The 18,696-nt window shown below is 35.0% G+C and overlaps 1 protein-coding gene across 5 annotated transcripts in view; it reads right to left on the reverse strand.

Annotated features, from left to right (window-relative positions):
- Positions 1 to 18,351, reverse strand: part of LOC143248876 (clotting factor B-like) — a 56,614-nt gene extending 38,263 nt beyond the window's left edge. Inside the window, exons 1-5 of one of the 5 annotated variants that reach the window (XM_076497750.1) lie at positions 18,204 to 18,351; positions 17,961 to 18,061; positions 15,458 to 15,593; positions 13,389 to 13,661; positions 12,150 to 12,316 (exon numbers count right to left, since the gene is read on the reverse strand). In XM_076497750.1, coding sequence (XP_076353865.1) covers positions 12,150 to 12,316; positions 13,389 to 13,661; positions 15,458 to 15,566 — 549 coding nt within the window. In that variant the 5' untranslated portion in view covers positions 15,567 to 15,593; positions 17,961 to 18,061; positions 18,204 to 18,351. Of the gene's footprint in view, positions 1 to 12,149; positions 12,317 to 13,388; positions 13,662 to 15,457; positions 15,594 to 16,079; positions 16,102 to 17,960; positions 18,183 to 18,203 lie in introns of those variants that run through there. The other 4 variants (XM_076497749.1, XM_076497752.1, XM_076497753.1 and 1 more) reach the window with 4 other exon arrangements.
- Between the last annotated feature and the right edge of the window lie 345 nt (positions 18,352 to 18,696).

The raw sequence follows: 18,696 nt of genomic DNA on the forward strand, positions 1-18,696 counted from the left end.
TAGAAGGAAGGCAGCTAATCATCACCACCCACTGCTAATTCTTGGGTTACTTCTTTACCAACGCATAGTTGGATTGACCGTCACATTATAACACCATTACAGCTGAAAAAGCGAGCGTATTTGGTGTGATCATATTACTGTAAAATACAGTCTTAATTTATATGAATTCATTCAAGTGTTATCACATTTAGGCTTCATAACATGACTGTTGTGGACAAAGCATTGAAAATAAAGCTTCATATAATAAATTTTTGTCTGACGAATTGCGCACAAGTAGTTAACAGATTTTACAGTTACCACAAATGACATGTAGTTCAGCGAGACTCACAAATAGCTATAATGTAATGATAAACTTACCCGTTATAACTGCCACGTAATGATGCCACTGAAGCAAGAGATATGAATTAAAGGTAACACACCTTATCCTGTAGCTACCCAGATAGTCACGTGGTTACCTCCTGGAAGCGATTAGAGTAACTATAACGTAGTTAATATGCTTGGTTAATAATCCTTTTCCTTAAAATTATTCATATCTGGATTTGATTAATAAGAATTAAAGAAAGCAGTGTGAGACTGATAAATGAAACGTAAACACTTACTATAAAACCGATATTCCATTTCTGCAGTAAGAGTATAGTTCATATTTTAATATCCTGTGTAAATAGGGTCTATAACATCAGGATATTGTTGTTGTCTTTTTTCCAGCAACTACGTTTTCATTCATTGACTGGTTCGTGGGAAACAAAAATCTTTATCTATTGCAGTCTACCAAACCTGTTTGACGCCTTATGTTTTAGAACATTTAGCATGAGCCAATGGGAAATCCGTAACTTTGACCTTCATCTACACGGAGTAAGTTGTTAAATAATGATTTCGTATTTCAATTTGCGCTTTGAATATCCTTTGTGTACACATATGTGGGCGTGTGTGTGTGTTTCTTCTTGCCTCCGCAGTGACACAACTGTATGTCTATGGACTAGTAGCAAAGTAAATCGGGTTTTGATACTCGTGGTAGACAGAACACAAGAAGTCCATTGTGTATCTTTGTGCTTAACTCCAAACAAACAAACTGTTTTTTTTTCTTCTTAAGCACAAAGCTGTATGGGAATGTTGTCATAGAGGGTACAGAAAGTTCAGTGCAGTGTATTAAATTATTTTGAATATATAAATTAGTAAGTCACGTGACGACTACAGATGATACAGAATTGTGGTGAAATGGAATATATCAGAACTAATTTTTGACATTGTTGATGTAGTTTGATGCAACAAAAGTTGATCGCTGTAGAGCAGGACCTGTAATGGTTTTCTGAAGCTAAACATTCTTGAGCTGATGTTAAGGACATCTAGATGGATTAATTGAGGCACAACAACTATCCAATAAAACATATGTGCATCATGTTATATTACAACAGTATGCAATATAAGCAAATAAAATTTCCATCTTGAAATGTGGTAAAAAAGGTATGGGTTGACCATGGTCAGCCTTCTATTTATCTAGTTTTCAATTGTTGCATACCTCAAGCAACTAGAGAATGAAATGGGTGCTCATGCTATTCCATAAGAAGACATATGAGTCAAATCAATAAACGCAGTGTCCGTAGATTTTATTTTGACTTGACAGTTAAAACAGGTGCTGTTAAAATGTGGTGTTTCTACACTAGATATACTACAGACAGCAAGCATGGAGAAGTGGTGCACAAAAAACATAACTCACGATAAAGCGTTTTAAAATATAAATTACACTGCAGAGCTGTTGGCAAGATTCCCTGTTGTCAGATAATCAATAACAACACGTGATCACATGTATTGTATCGACAGTATTGGCTAGCTGCCTTCTCTTTAGTCTCACACTGCTAAATTAGAACCCTCAGGTATCGAAACCCAATTTTAGACTTATAAGCTCCCTAACTTATTGTTGAGCAGACAGATGTGGAGCAAAGTTGTTGTTTTGTTTTTTCTTATTTAAAATTTGAAAAGAAAAATGTTATATAAAGCGCTTTCTCTGCTGTTGTTCGATGTTTTTAAATAATGTTATTGTCGGAATACCTACATAGCAATTGTATTTTTATCTTTTATTTGACCCGGCATGTCCGGTTGGTTAAGGCACTCGAGTTAGAACCTGAGTGTCGTAAGTTTGAATCCCTGTCACACCAAAGAAGCTCGCCCTCTCAGCCGTGGGGCCATTATAATATTACGGTCAATCCCACTATTCGTTGATAAAAGAATAGCTCAACAGTTAGCAGTAGATGATGACCATTAAGCTGTCTTCCCTTTAATCTTACACTGCTAAATTATGGACGGCTAACGCAGATAGCCCTCGTGTAACTTTGCGCGAAACTACGAAAAAAAAAAAAAGTTATCAATGGAAAAACTACTTAGGCCACTTGTTTTGATCCTTAATTTTTGAACTACTCACCAGAAGGAGCGATGAAAGAATAACCTTATGTTTTACAACATACCTATAGCTTAAAGAGTGAGAAATAATTTGTTTTACAACTCTAGCTGCGTAGCAAACTTTGTAAAAAAAGTAAGTATTGCTACAAGCGCTGAATAGCAGATTATTGTTTACTTGATGTATTATGTTACAACGACCTTAAGATAACTAAAAGTTTTAGATAATGGACATTGTTTATTCGCATAAAAGGTATATAGGCCTAAACATTTGAGTATTTTGTCCTTGGATAATGTTTCATACACTAAAACGGAAGTAGTTTTGTCTGTTTTCAGTGGTTCAGTGGAAAGTCTGTAGGCTTCTAACGCCACAAACCGGACTTATTACCGATTTATAGTGCGAAAACTGTCTTAACATCAATTCTTTTTGTCTGTAGCTTAATATACAAAAATTGTATAATCTTTTGTCTTAACTTTGTTTTCTTGTAACAGAAGAAGTCATTTCCAGGTAATATATTTTAGGAAACTCACTAGTGAATCCTGACCAATAATATTCTGGTAGTGATTCCAATTGGAGTTCCGAGATGTACAGTAGATCAACTTACTTCAACTGAAGTCTTGATTAGAGTTGAACAATTAGCACTTCTTTCACATTCTTCTATCTAAAGACGTTTACCAGAGATTATCCCTGGCTAGTGCCATTTATTCTTCTGGAATTTGCTCAGTTACACTCAAGGCTGTATGCCCAATCATCTCAATATCTATTTTACCTCGCTACCAATTACCTACACTTAATGTTGCGCAGAAAAGTTTCCCATTATCTCTTGTTTGGAATTGACGGCTACTTGCTGTTCGTATCAATCCATCCATTTGCTTCAACCTGGATGAAATTTACAATTTTTATTACCAGATTGATCAAATAATTGTAGCTCTAGAGCAAGTGTCTTCAGACATACTACAAGTATGCCCATTAATAAGCCCATTGACCCGTGCACATACTTTAAGTAATACAGTTTTTTATTTCAGGACTTCAAACGTTAGAAACAGGGTTTTGATATCCGTATTAGGCAGAGTACAGATAGTCAGTTCATTTTATTCAGTATTTCTCTAGTTATAAATGGACATGTGTTAATGTGTCTAAATATTGAAGTTCGTATCCTCATAATACTTTTACCTGATTCTAAAAGTTCACTTTTTAAAGATATCTATAAGAATTCTTGGAGCCAGAAGTAAAATGAATCAGTCAGAGAAAAATTCCAAATTCTGATTATATACAGTCAGAATATGTGCATATATATAAAGTTTTCTGTCTTACACTATTTTTATTTGAAAACTACATGTTGTTTCTTCTTCTGTGTCATTAAAATATTCGAAAACATTATCGTAGTAGTTTTATCTGAAAATATCTTTCAAAACTGTAGTTTGTATTATGTGGTAGTTTTAACATTTATAGATCCGGCCATTTCCAGTCTCGGCAGAACAGCAAAACTCTCAATACGTGGTGTATGTAGCAGTTTAGCATAAGGACAGAAACATTTATGCAAACGAATTGTTTATCATCATGCTAAAAGCTTACAGGGGTTTTATAACTATTGGTAATACCTAAGGTTTACAATTGATTTACTAGTATGAATTTTTGCATCCAGCAGCAGAAAACACAACACTTGATGAAACAAACTGTTGTGATTTAGGAAATGATATTTACTATTCTTCGATCAAAGTTTCCTTTAATGGGTAAAGTTATGTCGGTGATGAAAATCGAACTTTCTTTCAGTAACTGACCGTATAGGGTGACAACACTTAAACCTGGCGAGTGTGGTGGTAAGGCTGGATGTATAAACTCTTCCTCGTGTTTAGTGAACCAGTCCTTGTCGATTTGGGTAGTATTATTTTATTGCATTGAGATACACCAGTTCTGTCTGTGAATAAAATGTTAGCTGTGGAGAAAACCCGTTCTGATTCAAGTAAACAACTACTGTGTTGCTTACTGAAACATTCTACTTCCAGAAGTTTTAAACATATACATACAACACATATAGCTTATAGTGTGATGTAAATATTGATTTTGAAATATACTGATATCAAAACTGTTGTATAATGAAATATAGCTTTAATTTAAATACTGTAATCTATACTGGCAAAAAAAAACATTAACGTAAAAATTAGCCGATTCTGTTACGCAGCTCATTTATGCTCAGAATTAAAATACAATTTCCAATTTCAGAATTCTTATTTGAATGACTTTTACTTCATGAAGAGTTATTACAAATTAAAAAACAAGAGAGACCGGAAGGAAAGGTAAGCAGTCATTTCAATGCAAGGAAAGTAATTAACTAAACGGAAATCGTCCAAATAATGAAGCCAGTTATTTCCCTAAGTCAGTGTTTGCAGCAAGCCATCTTAGGTAGTGAGAAACCCTAGTGTAAACTCCAGGGTAACCTGGTTCAGCACAGTTCAATCCAAATGACACAACTCCCACTAATATCCATCGTCCATTTTCTTCTTGCATCAGAGGTCCTCCAGAATCACCCTAAAATGTTATAACATTTAACAATGAAGTATTCGTATTTAAAAATAAAACGACTGAAAATTATAAACACACCAATAACCATTATATTTGTTGTTGTTTTTTTTTGTAAAACGACGATTAAGGAAAAACAGTCAAATACGTGGCGCTGTTTTAATTTTTGGTGATAAAATATCACAAATGTGTTTAGATGTCGATGTATCGCAACCACTTGATGATAATACATATCGGTTCCAATATTTCAGTTACGTAAATGCTAATCAACATGTACTAATTAAATTAAACGAATAGTTTTATGCAATAATGGTTAAACGAAAATGAAATATTTTATAGTTCTCACTTGATCCTATTAAAAGGTATTATGAAAAGCAGAGCAATTTCTAAGTTTATCTGAAAAACCTGAGAATATAGTTTTTCCATCATTACGTACAAATATCCGTAAGCATTAAAGGATAATCTCTAAATACAGTTATTGTTCTAAGTCAGCAAATACTACTGTATACAATTCATGCTAACATTTTGGTCTCCATACTCATGAAATACACAGCACATTGTGTAGCATTGTGCTTAAAAGATAACAGAAGATTTTAGGTAATTAATTTCAAATGAATTTGTGAACTGGTAGGGAATTGATAGCTCTTTATGAAGCCAAAAGAGATAAATATTGAGGTAATTAAAATACGGTCTGGAGATATAGGTCGTTATTTTACTTACGTTTACAAAAAATTCTCGTAATAAAGTCCAATTTGCGTTAAACAAGGTTAAGAAAAATTAGGCTATTATTCTTGCTACCTGGCATGCATCCTTGCCTCCATCAGACACTCCAGCACAGATCTGTCCTCTAGTGATACCTTGTGGATACTTCGACGATGCTACTTTTGAGTAAGAATTGTTGCAGTCCTTGTTGGACACAACAAGAATGGAAACTTCTTGAAGTACTTCACTGCTTGGTCCTCCTGAAAACATTTTAATCAACGAAGATTTTCTAGGTTAACATTTGAGGTTAAGAAATTGTTTTGTAACAAAAAGTACAAATTCCAAAAATGTTGCTTCATTTTTAAGCCTAATTCTAATTCATTGCCGCGTCTTCCGTAAAAAGCTCGTCTATTAACAAATAGAATTAATTAAAAGCCACGATTTATATGACGAAATAATACGTAATATTGAAAAACCAATAGGCCTAAAAGTTGTTATATAAACACTAACTGTAGGTGTTCGTTTCACTTTCCTATTAACTAACAAGTTAAAAAATGTATTAGGCAATGACTTATGTGAGACAGTATAAATATTTAATGCTATTTTCACCCCATCTCATTCCAATTTGTAATGAACAAGTTACAATAAATGTGAAAACACATCTGCAGTTAACTTATTATTTTTCTCATAACAATTTTAGGCCTATTGATTTCAGATTAATTGTTCGCAGACTTCCGGCGTTTAAACTATCGGTAGGTCAGTAATAAGACTACCAATTTACAAAGAGTTAATTCCCACTAATGGATAGATCGCAAATACCCGATTTTGTAACTTTCCGCTAAACACCAATCAAATAAAAATCATACATAAACAACGTTGTACAGAGTCTAATTTCTCCCATTGTCCACCCAAATTGATTAGGTGTGGTACTGAATGAAAGTTTATTGGGCAGTGACTTGTGAGAGACAAAATGTCGATCTCAAATGTTATTTCTTGCACAACTCTTGGTTCGAGCTGTAATGAACAATTTACGAGAAGTCAGGTAAAAATATATTCTTATGAAAATAAATTAACTTTAATGTAATCAGTTCTCTTTGACTAAAATATCTCACCAGTTATTTCATCACTACAATGTCGTGACTAATTATAATAATAATCCATTATTTGAGAAAACAATGTTCTAAATCTAAATTTCAAAAAAAAAACGAAGAAATAGATTTTATGATCCACCAGTCATAAGAATCAAGTTTTAATATTCAAATTTACCGAATGACGTATCTCCCCAGCCAGTTGTTGTAGTTCTTCTTCCGATAAAGTCTTCACGCACATGAGAAGGCTTAGGTAAGCAGACTGGTGTAACTTTATTATTAAAGCTAACTGATCCTTTAACCTTCAAAACAGCAATATCGTGATAGTTCTGGCTGGGCTTGTAACTTTCGTGTACAATAACGTCTTCCACATCATATTTTGTTCCATCTTTTAGCGTGTGACCTCCCACACGAAACGTATACACAGACGGAGAACTGTAGAAGAATGAACGAATTTGTTCAAGATGAAATATAAATTTTATAGGTGGTAATAAATCTCATTTCTTACGATTCAAATTTTCCCAAAACAGAAATTATATAATTAATTATATTTGATGAACGTTAAAAAATCCATGTTTATATGACATTTTAGGAGTGTTTACAGTTTTCAACTATTTTTTACACCATCTCAACAGTAATAACAATTTTTGTAACATGACAGGAACTGATGTTTTATTGCAGGGGTTCCCAACCTTTTGGCACTCGCGACCCCTTACCTAAAAGTTTGAAACCCATGTGACCCCCTACTTAGGGCTTACTATCAGCAGCTTAATTTTTCTTTTATTTTCTGTGAAGGAGAGGGAAAGAAACATCTAAAAAAAATATTTAAAAATTCTGTAATTATTTATTAGCAAATTAAATCACATTGGTCCAACCTGAATTCACAAAAAAGAACATATATTTCTTAAAATATTAACGTATGTTTGAACAGCTATCCAACCCAGCTAGTGAGATGCCTGATGTTGCATTTCAGCAGCAAGCTTTGAAATTCGTGGCCGAGCGTTTGTTAGAACCAGTTTCATGTCATCTCCAACATCCAATCTGTTCCTATTCTTTGTTTTTATATTGACAAGAGTGGAAAATCCTACCTCACACAAGTAGGTAGAAGCAAATGGAACAAGGACACGTAAAGCTATCATGCTGACTTTGGAGAATGACTGATACAAAGCGCACCAGAACTGAGTCACGGATTTCACCTTGAAGAGATCACGAGCTGAAGAGTCGTTCCTTAGATCCAGAAATTCATCTTGGATATCATCTGGGATGCTGGATACATCAAGTTCAGTACAAAATGGGTTCCTTACCAGGGCCTCCTGTTCCTGTGAAAGCTCAGGGAAGTAACGCTCGACTTCCTTTTCTAGAGACTGAAGATGCTCGGTAATCTCATCCTTGAGGAACTGATCCAGTTGGATCTGAGACTCATCCGTCACTCCACAAAGTTTTTCAAACATAACGATGTTTCCAAGATTGGTTTTCCGACGTCAGTTCTGCAGTTTGGAAACAAAGGTCCGAAGACTATCTTGAAAAAGGAGAACATGTGTTTCCCTTCCTTGAAGTTTCAAATTGAGCTTGTTCAGCTGGTCAAAAATGTCGGCTAGGTACGCAATCCTTTTATTCCATGCTTCATCTTCGAAGAGAGCTACAAGATCTTTCCTTTCTTGAGTCTCCAGGAATAACTTTATTTCATCTTTCATTTCAAAGACACTATTAATAACGTTTCCTATCGACAACCAACGTACTGCTGTGTAGAAGAGAAGGACTTCGTGGTCAGCATTCATGTCTTTGCATAGTTCTTTGAATAGGCGAGTGTTGAGTGCTTGAGTCTTCACATAATTTACAATTTTGATTACAGATTCAAGCACTTCCTGCAGAGTGGCAGGGAGAGTCTTACTGGCGAGAGCATATTGGTGAATCATGCAGTGGATGCCCTTTGCTTTAGGTGCTAGCTTCTTCACTCTCGACTAGAATCCTGATTTCGATCCCACACACGTTTTCCCATTGAAGATCTTCGTCATCAGCTTTTGTTGTGGTTTCAAGTGCACTGCAGAATAAGAATTCGTCTTTGATGTCCCATGAATTAATGTATCTCACGAAGACAAGCAACTGAGAACATGAACTTACATCTATTGACTCGTCGAGCTGAAAGGAGAACAAAGGGGAACCCTTGATTTCAGTCAAAACCTGTTCCTTCACATCCATAGACATTTTAGAAATATGCCTCTGTATAGTATTATTTGACAGGGATACTTGTTGCATCTTCTTTGCACTGGCTTCTCCAAGAATAAGATTTACTGCTTTCATCATGCAGGGTTTAAGAAGTGTTTCTCCAATCGTGTGAGGCTTTTTTTGTTTAGCAATTTCGAATGCAATCTCATATGAAGCTTCCACTACGGCTGCACTCTGCTGCTGAAACGACCCACTTCTTTCGATTCTTTGGCTTTTAAGACACCGTTCATGCCGTTTGAAGAAATCCAAACCCTTCTTTGCGTGTTCTGCATGTTTCGTCTCGAGATGACGCTTGAGTTTTGATGGTTTCATTGACTCTGCACTCAGGACAGCATGGCACAAAACACACTGTGGTTTCTCGATGCCGTCGTTGGCGAGCACAGTGGTGAAGCCACTCTGAGTATCTGCGCCATTCAGCCATGGACACAACTCACCTCTACTGCTTACTTATCTCCTTGTTAAAATAAAATAAAAATGTTGAATAATGAACGCTTTGGCAACTGTAGATCTTACACTGACTACTTGTGGGGGGTGCAGGTAGAGTAATGATGGGGTAAGTATTGGGAGGGAAGGGAGCGTGGCCAGTCGTGCGATTCGTCATCCACCAATCAGCAACGGACATGTGACTCACGTGTCGACAGCGAGCACACACACACACTTAATCACAGCTAAACAGACACACAAGCATACGTACATGCGCGTGCACTCACATACTCGCTACTCACTAGTACACACATACATACAGTTGCAGACACATACACATTCACACAGGCACATTCACTCACAGGCACGCATACATACACCCATAATATCACCTAATGACATTGAACTAAGGTAGCACACGTTTTGCTTTGCACCGAAACAAAAAAAATGTAAAAGCATGAAAATGTAATTGATGAAATAAAATTAATGTTATCCCAAGCTACTTCTAACAAAGCTACGCGACTCCCCTGCCAAGGCTTGGCGACTCCCTAGGGGGTCGCGACCCACCGGTTGGGAACCCCTGTTTTATTGTAACGTTGCGATTGTTTGGTATTCAATTTCAAGAAGTAATAAAGAATATTGATCTCTTTTTTTCAAACTTGTACTCTTTGTTCCCTATTAGCTACGCATAAATACTAAAACAGTTAAAACCATATCCTTTTATGTTTGTAATTTTGAGATAACTTAACATCGCTTGTAACCACAGCCCGGCATGGCCAAGCGTGTTAAGGCGTGCGACTCGTAATCTTAGGGTCGCGGGTTCGCATCCCTGTCGCGCCAAACATGCTCGGCCTTTCAGCCGTGGGGGCGTTATAATGCGACGGTCAATCTCACTATTCGTTGGTAAAAGAGTAGCCCAAGAGTTGGCGGTGGGTGGTGATGACTAGCTGCATTCCCTCTAGTCTTACACTGCTAAATTAGGGACGGCTAGGACAGATAGCCCTCGAGTAGCATTGTTCAAAAACGAACAAAACGCTTGTAACCAAAAATAAGCTATTACTTACACAGGTTCGTCTGATATCTTAAAACAGTGGGCAGCACTGATGACATAATTAGGCGATATAAGAGCACCACCGCAAAGAAATCTTTCAGAAAATGTAGACTTTCGCGAAATTCCAACCTAAAATGTGATATATAAATGCATGTTTTAAATTACCACTACAAATTCACATTAAATAAAAACTATTTTATAGCATTCAAACCTAAATAAAATGAGGTGAAACAAATAGATCTAAAATTTACAAATAAAATATCAATACAAGTCGCTGGAAACAATTAAACAAAAGTACTGTATATCTTGTTCAATTAAAATATAGCACCCTGTTCTTTCTCTTCTAAGAAATATCGAGCCATTTCCTTCTAGCGTTTAATATGTTGCATTCTTCTTGACAAGTATCGTAGAAGAGTTAAAGTGAGGTCAACAAGGAAACCGTTTAAACGCGTGCTATTGAAGTTGAGATATTGTTTCGAAATTATACACGACTCGGGTCTTTTGTCTGAACGTAAGATAAAAACATAACAAAACTGGCCCTCATCTGTTTCCTTTTCTAAGTGATTAAGATAATAACTTAACAGGACTGTTATATTGATACCTAATAAAGAGGTTTAGGATCGCCATATATAAAACTCAAAATAACAGTCGTATAACTTATCATGCATCTCCACTGTGGTAAAATTAAAATTAAATCGATACTACGAAATGAAAAAAAATTATACCGTAAAAAGTAACTGATGAGTAGATGTTTTTCACTATTCACAAAGTTTTGAAATGAAACACATTTCTTGTCGTGATTGGAACTTTCATTGTTGTTTCGGTATAAAATTCTATAAAAATTAAAAATATCTGTTAATAATTTAAAAATTCTTTATGTAATAACTTTTCTGTTATCTGTATACGATACCGGCAGGTCATACCTTAGCTAATAATCACAAAAGATTTGAACTACCATAGTATGGGACCAGAAGCAAATATTGTCAAAGAAACAGATAGATAATAGCACCGTGGTAGCTGGCAATTAATCAGTATAATAATACTCTAGATCAGGTGACAACAGCCTGCCACCCAGTGGCTCAGCGGTATGTCTGTGGATTTACAATGCTGAAAACCGGGTTTCGATACCCGTTGAGGGCAGAGTACAGTTATCCTATTAAGTAGCTTTGTGCTTAATTCAAAACAACGACAATAGCCTATATTTTATCTTTTGCAAAGCTATTAAAAGACTATCTGACATTGTATTTAATTTTGAACTACTAATGACAGAAAAGTCAGCAAGTCACTCTGCCGAAATCCAACCATCCACAATAACTGAATGACCATCACACGTACAGTGTATTTTTCGATTAAATAGTAGTGAAAATTTATGGTAATGTACGAAGTCAAAGTCAGAATTTCACGAGTTCCAAAACTCAACTCACGCCGTAGTGTTTGAACTAGATTCAAATGTAATCTATGAGTATATCTGATAAGCAATGGAAATTCCTGACTAATACCATCAGTATAATGTATACAGTCAGCAGCTACTACAAGACTGAGTCTCCTGTATGAACGACACTATTTCTCGACTTATAATTTAATTGTCTTCGTTATTTCGTACATAAATTCAGTGTTTAACATACCTTCTTAATTATATAATAAAGTCTTATGCAATGTCGAAGTATCTAAATCTCACGGTATTTACAAAATATTTACCTAATTATTAACCGAATACAACACTTTCTGAATTGATAAAGAAAATTACCATCCATGGCCAAGAATAACGTTCCACCTCATGTCCACCGACTACAGCTACCTCATCTCTTATCTCTTCCGGATCTAGAATAGATGTGGATAGCTTTCTTCTGAATGGTTGTAGTTGTCTTGCCACCAATGGTGTGCTTATTTTTAAGATTTTGCGTAGACCACAACCTGAAGTAAACATAGAACTTTACTTTTATGACACTTTCTAAAAAAATATTGAAAACATTTAGAGTAATTGTAGCTGTTATTGTAAAACAAAGCTCAAATAATTTACAGATACACAGTTTTATTTCTAAATTTTATTATCATCATTGTACTAGTACGATATTGTGCTCCATTGTTTTCTTATATTATATACGACATGACCATGTAGTTAATGCACGCGACTCGTAACCTGAGTGTCGCGGGTTCGAATCCCCGTCACACCAAACATGCTCGCTTTTTCATAACGCCGTGGGGGCGTTATAACGTGACGGTCAATACCACTATTCGTTGGTAAAAGTAGCCCAAGAGTTGGCAGTGGGTGGTGATGACTAGCTGCCTTCCCTCTAGTCTTACACTGCTAAATTCGAAAACGAACAAATCATTAAGAAAGAGAAGAAATTAAAAAATAATCAAAGTATCCTAAAAGGTAAAACGTGAGGCTAAAAAATAAACGGTAAATACAACATCGACTTGATCGTGAAGAAACTCAGCGTCGACATATATACCGTAATACTATAATAGCTAAGAATTAAAATCAAGAACCTCATTACAAGTACCACACAGAAAATAATAATAACAGAGCCATCTAGAAAATGAAAGGAAAAATGTTTTGATATTTCAAAAAGGAAACCTCAGACTTGAAGAATATCTTAACAACATTTACAATGATTATCCCAACTCAGAAATGTTACTAAATAGGAAAATAAATATTATTGATTTTAAATTGCTATTAACGTAACCTTCCACACATTGAACAGAATATATCCATGTGAATAAAGTAGAGTTCTAAACACCTCTTCGTAAATACTATTGGTGTTAAAATAATGTATTGATACAAAAATAAAACTTTTGCATCAAGATTAAATAGATGAGAAATACATGTCAGACAAGTTAACATGGAATGTAAAATGTTTAACGGCAAAACGATTAACTGAAACTATACAAGTTTCTTAGAAGAAACAATCTTAACAAACGTGTTTTTATTTGGTTAAAATATCCACTAAAAATAAATCATGAACCACTCAAAATTCCTCACCTTGGAGGTGAAGGTCCGGAACGTTCTCCGACGTATTTGGATCTGGAGTTTCTTCAGGACAACAAACAACTGGGGTTAAACCAATCCATTTACAAATTGCAGGATATTCATTAGCTAGATTATCTAGTACTTTAGGGCAGTCAGAAATATTTTTACATTTTCCATTTTTGTCTTTCGGTGTTGTGCAAGACGCTTGAGTTGAGTCACCCACATTTCCAGGGAAAGAAATGCCACTTCTAAGAGAGGTCAAGACGGACTTGCTCAAAGTTTTTCCTGAGATTCAGAAAAATGTATATAATATTATTACCTAAATATTGTTCATCCATATAACTCTAACATGCAAATATTATGTGACGTCCTCCTGTTAGACACATGCTTAATTAAGTTATGTAAACTTTAGTCTTCATATCATTAATGTCCATAATATTTAGTGTGCACGTGCTATATTTAATTAGCTTTTTCTTTTCATAGCCCATTTTCGACAGTCATCAAAAGGAGTTTTTACAAATGTATTTCTGGTCTTTGAACACAGAAATTTCAATTGCTATGTTGTTTGATGATTGGTTGAATAATGATAGATTATCGAACAATAAATGAAATTAGGCGCAGAAAGAAAGAAACGAAAAAAGATATTCCTTTGCAGTGAGGGGTGGTATGAAGTGTACAAAGAGGGAGCAAATAACCAGTTGAACTGATGGAATCACGTGCTAGTACCTAATTAGTTGCGTCAGTTAGTTTGTAATATTAAAATAAATACTCGCTTCCCGTGCATAGAACAGGTAATTTTTCGGATGTTTCATTATAGAATAGTGCACTTTTAATGTTATGACACACAATGCTACTGAGGTATATTATACACTTACTTGGTCATACACATACACAAGTTTTACATGCTTACATACATAGATATATAAATGGACAAAAACAAATCACCATCGGCAATGTAAGTATGTCTTGGATGTGCATAAGCAACGTCAAAGGCTTCGTTCTCTAATTTATTTTGTCTGTTATTGTTAATTTAACATTTTAATATAACTACTGTTACAGTTATTGTATTAACACTTAATTTCACATTTTCAAGGGCTACACGATTCTAAGATTATAAAAGTAGTTGTATTCAACACATACTTCTTCTCAAAACTTAAGTTTTTGTGTGAGAATAAAAAAACTGTTTACAAGAAAAGTGTCATATAATATAAAGCGAAAACATTAGTCTCAAACCGCTTCTTTTATATGAATTTCTTGTTTGTTAGTTGTTGTTTGTGTAGTTAATCACAAACTACACAGTGAGAACTCTGTGTTTTGCCTACCATATGTGTCAGAACCCAGTTTGTAACGTTGTAAGTCCACAAACTTGCCACTTAATTAGTAAAACAGTTTATTTCTCGTATTCCTTTTTTTAGATAAATCATAGAAAACATAATTATTGGTTATTGTGAGAACATTTCACTAAATTATATCATCATTATAACAGCTTTATTACTTTAGTTTTTAATTTAGCTCATATTTTAATTAGTAATGCTTGAAAAAAATACTTCGTTGATTTGTGTTCATGCCAGATTATGATAGGTTCAGAAGAATAAATTTACGTAAACTGTAGTGAAAGCAAGGCTAAATTAGCATCTTTCTAAACGAACATTCATAGAGTGCACATGCTATTTTATTAAGATTTCATTGTTATTCTCGTATATTTTGTTTGATGACGAAACTTTCGAAATGTGTGTAACCAAAGACTGAGCTAAGCCTAATATTTTAATTTCTCTCAATTTTTGTTATTATCCTTAGTATATACAGTTTTACGTTGGATTGACCACAACGAAGACAAATAACTACATAGTAATATTACACACCTTGCAGAGAAAGTGGGATGATGCACGGTTTTGAAAGGATTGAGATGATTCAACTTTTTATAAACTTTATTAGTTTCTTCGAAAAAGGCACATGCTCGTTAGTACACCGAACAGAATTTATATCAGAAACAAAATCTTCACCTCTGCTCTTACTACAAGTGTAATTCGCACTTATTTTAGAAAAGAAAGCTACAATTCATAATAAGTTTTATTACTTACCATCACTTACTTCTCCTGGCTTTAACCTCACAGTTGTATCTGGTTCCTTCAAACATAATATCGTTGTGACAAGAGTTGTAAATAAATATGGACATAAACGACTCCTCATAGTTGGACTTTGTTAAATAAGGATTATCTGGAATCATGGATTTTAATGACAGATATATTTAAAAAATATACTATTTTATCTGATAATAAAAAAACGAGAAACTATTAAAATTAAGAACACATTTATATGTGGATTATATTCGCACTCTGACTTGAAGTAGCGATTTTATATAAAAACTAACTGGTTAACTCAAATAACGAGTTGAGCGCCCGAGCCACTGGCCATGCAGGGAGTCTATGAAATCGTACTACGTAACATAATAAATCGGAAACTCGTCCAGGATAAATTATAATACGTCACAATAATAGCTGGTTTATGGAGAATGTTATTATAATTACTACCTAAGGGTCAGAGTATGACGAAATTACTTTGACCTCTCTCAGGACAATGTTCATGAAAGTATTTATAGTAGCATTCATGTTAAAAAGTTTTTTTTTAATTTGTTATTGCTAAAGTTTTGCACATGGCATGCAGTTCTATAAGAGTTTTCACACTTTTATTAGTTTTACTTACTTATCGGGAGGTCTCCCGCTGGTACAGCGGTAAGTTTACGGACATACAACGTTAAGAAAAAGTGTTCGATTCCCCTCAGTGGGCTAAGCAGATAGCCCGATGTGGCTTTGCTATAAGAAAACTTACACACTCATCGAGAGCATGACACATAAATACCCTATCAGTGCATGACTAGCAGCTGAAAACTGATATCGGTTTCTTTGTCTAGGGCCCGGCATGGCCAGGTGAGTTAAGGCGTTCGACTCGTAATCTGAGGGTCGCGGGTTTGAATCGCCGTCGCACCAAACATGCTCGCCCTTTCAGCCGTGAGGGCTTTGCGCGAAATTCAAAAAACAAACCAATTCTTTGGCTAGTGTATGGTGGCTTATTAAGTGATATTACTAATGTACTTATTAATGCACAAGAGCTATTTAAGTCTATCTTTAAGCATGCAGAAGTGATCTAAGTCGCACTGTAAGTCATGTTCATGCCCATTTTGCCATAAATAATTTAGCGAATTACAGAAGTATATCGGGTAACGTTTCTCAGTCAATAGTGATGAAGTGGTTCTGAGTACCATTTCATACAATGTATGTAGTAATGAGTATTGTATTGTTTATAATTTGATGATACGTTTTACTACTGCATATATATTCATGTTGGTCATACATGTTCAGTTACTGATCTTGTATATGTTTTGTAAATTTTGATCATTTTGTCTGTTACAGCTCAATAGTTTTCTTTTTACCCGCTAAGCTCCTAGCATAACTTGTACATGTTATTTATGTGGTTTACTCAGGTTAATTTAGGGTCATAGGTTAAGCCTAGAAATTTGGTTAAAGTAGTTTTCGTATATAGTTTAAGTGGATCTTTTTCGTGTTTTATTTCTTTTGTAAATACTACCAGTTGATTTTCGGGAACATTTGTATTAATTTTGTATTTTTGAGAATATTCCTTAATGTTGTTTAATTGGATTTGTAAATTTACATGCAGAGGGTTCTTTCGGCCATCACGCATTTCTCAAAATTCCGATTTGTTTGTTTGTTTTTGAATTTCGCACAAAGCAACTCGAGGGCTATCTGTACTAGCCGTCCCTAATTTAGTAGTTTAAGACTAGAGGGAAGGCAGCTAGTCATCGCCACCCACCGCCAACTCTTGGGCTACTTTTACCAACGAATAGTGGTATTGACCGTCACGTTATAACGCCCCCACGGCTGAAAAAGCGAGCATGTTTGGTGTGACGGGGATTCGAACCCGCGACACTCAGCATCGTAAACCTGTAGACGTAACGCTGTGTGGTGGTAAAACCAAACTTTAAAAACGAATTGCTTCCTTCCAAACATACAAACTTTAAAAAATGCTGATGCTCCGATTGGTTGAAGATAAATGCTTTTATTGTCCTAACCAAACTAGCAACTTCCAACATATTTTTTTTTTATTATTTTGTTATGACATCAGAATCGGAAATCTTGTTTTTTTTTAATTTCGCGCAAAGCTACACGAGGGCTGTCTGTGCTAGCCGTCCCCACCTCAGCAGTGTAAGACTAGAGGGAAGGCAACTAGTCATCACCTCCCACTGCTAATTCTTGGGCTACTTTTTTACCAACGTATAGTTATATTGATCGTCACATTATAACGTCATTACAGCTGAAAAAGCGAGCATATTTGGTGTGATTAGATTAATGTAAAATACAGTGTTAATTCATATGAAATCATTCCAGTGTTATTACATTCAGGCTTCATAATATGACTATTGTGGACAAAACATTAAAAACAAAGTTTCATATTATTGATTTTTGCCTAACGAATTGCCCACAGAAATTTAATAGATTTTACAGTTACCACAAATAACATGTAGTTCAGCGAGACTCAAAAATAGCTATAATGTAATGATAAACTTACCCGTTATAACTGCCACGTAATGATGCCACTGAAGCAAGAGATATGAATTAAAGGTAACACACCTTATCCTGTAGCTACCCAGATAGTCACGTGGTTACCTCCTGGAAGCGATTAGAGTAACTATAACGTAGTTAATATGCTTGGTTAATAAATCCTTTTCCTTAAAACTATTCATATCTGGATTTGATTAATAAGAATTAAAGAAAGCAGTGTAAAACTGATAAATGAAACGTAAACACTTACTATAAAACCGATATTCCTTTTCTGCAGTAAGAGTATAGTTCATATTTTAATATCCTGTGTAAATAGGGTCTATAACCTCAGGATATTGTTGTTGTTTTTCTAGCAATTACGATTTTATTCACGTGACGAATCCCTGGGAAACAAAATCCTTCTTCTATTCAGCCTACCAAACCTGTTTGACGCCTTATGTTTTAGAACATTTAGCATGAGCCAATGGGAAATCCGTAACTTTGACCTTCATCTACACGGAGTAGGTTGTTAAATAATGATTTCGTATTTCAATTTGCGCTTTGAATATCATATGTGTACACATATGTGGGCGTGTGTGTGTGTTTCTTCTTGCCTCCGCAGTGACACAACTGTATGTCTATGGACTAGTAGCAAAGTAAATCGGGTTTTGATAATCGTGGTAGACAGAACACAAGAAGTCCATTGTGTATCTTTGTGCTTAACTCCAAACAAACAAACTGTTTTTTTTTTCTTCTTAAGCACA

Source organism: Tachypleus tridentatus, chromosome 4 (assembly GCF_004210375.1).
Source record: "Tachypleus tridentatus isolate NWPU-2018 chromosome 4, ASM421037v1, whole genome shotgun sequence".
Lineage (NCBI taxonomy): Eukaryota > Metazoa > Arthropoda > Merostomata > Xiphosura > Limulidae > Tachypleus > Tachypleus tridentatus.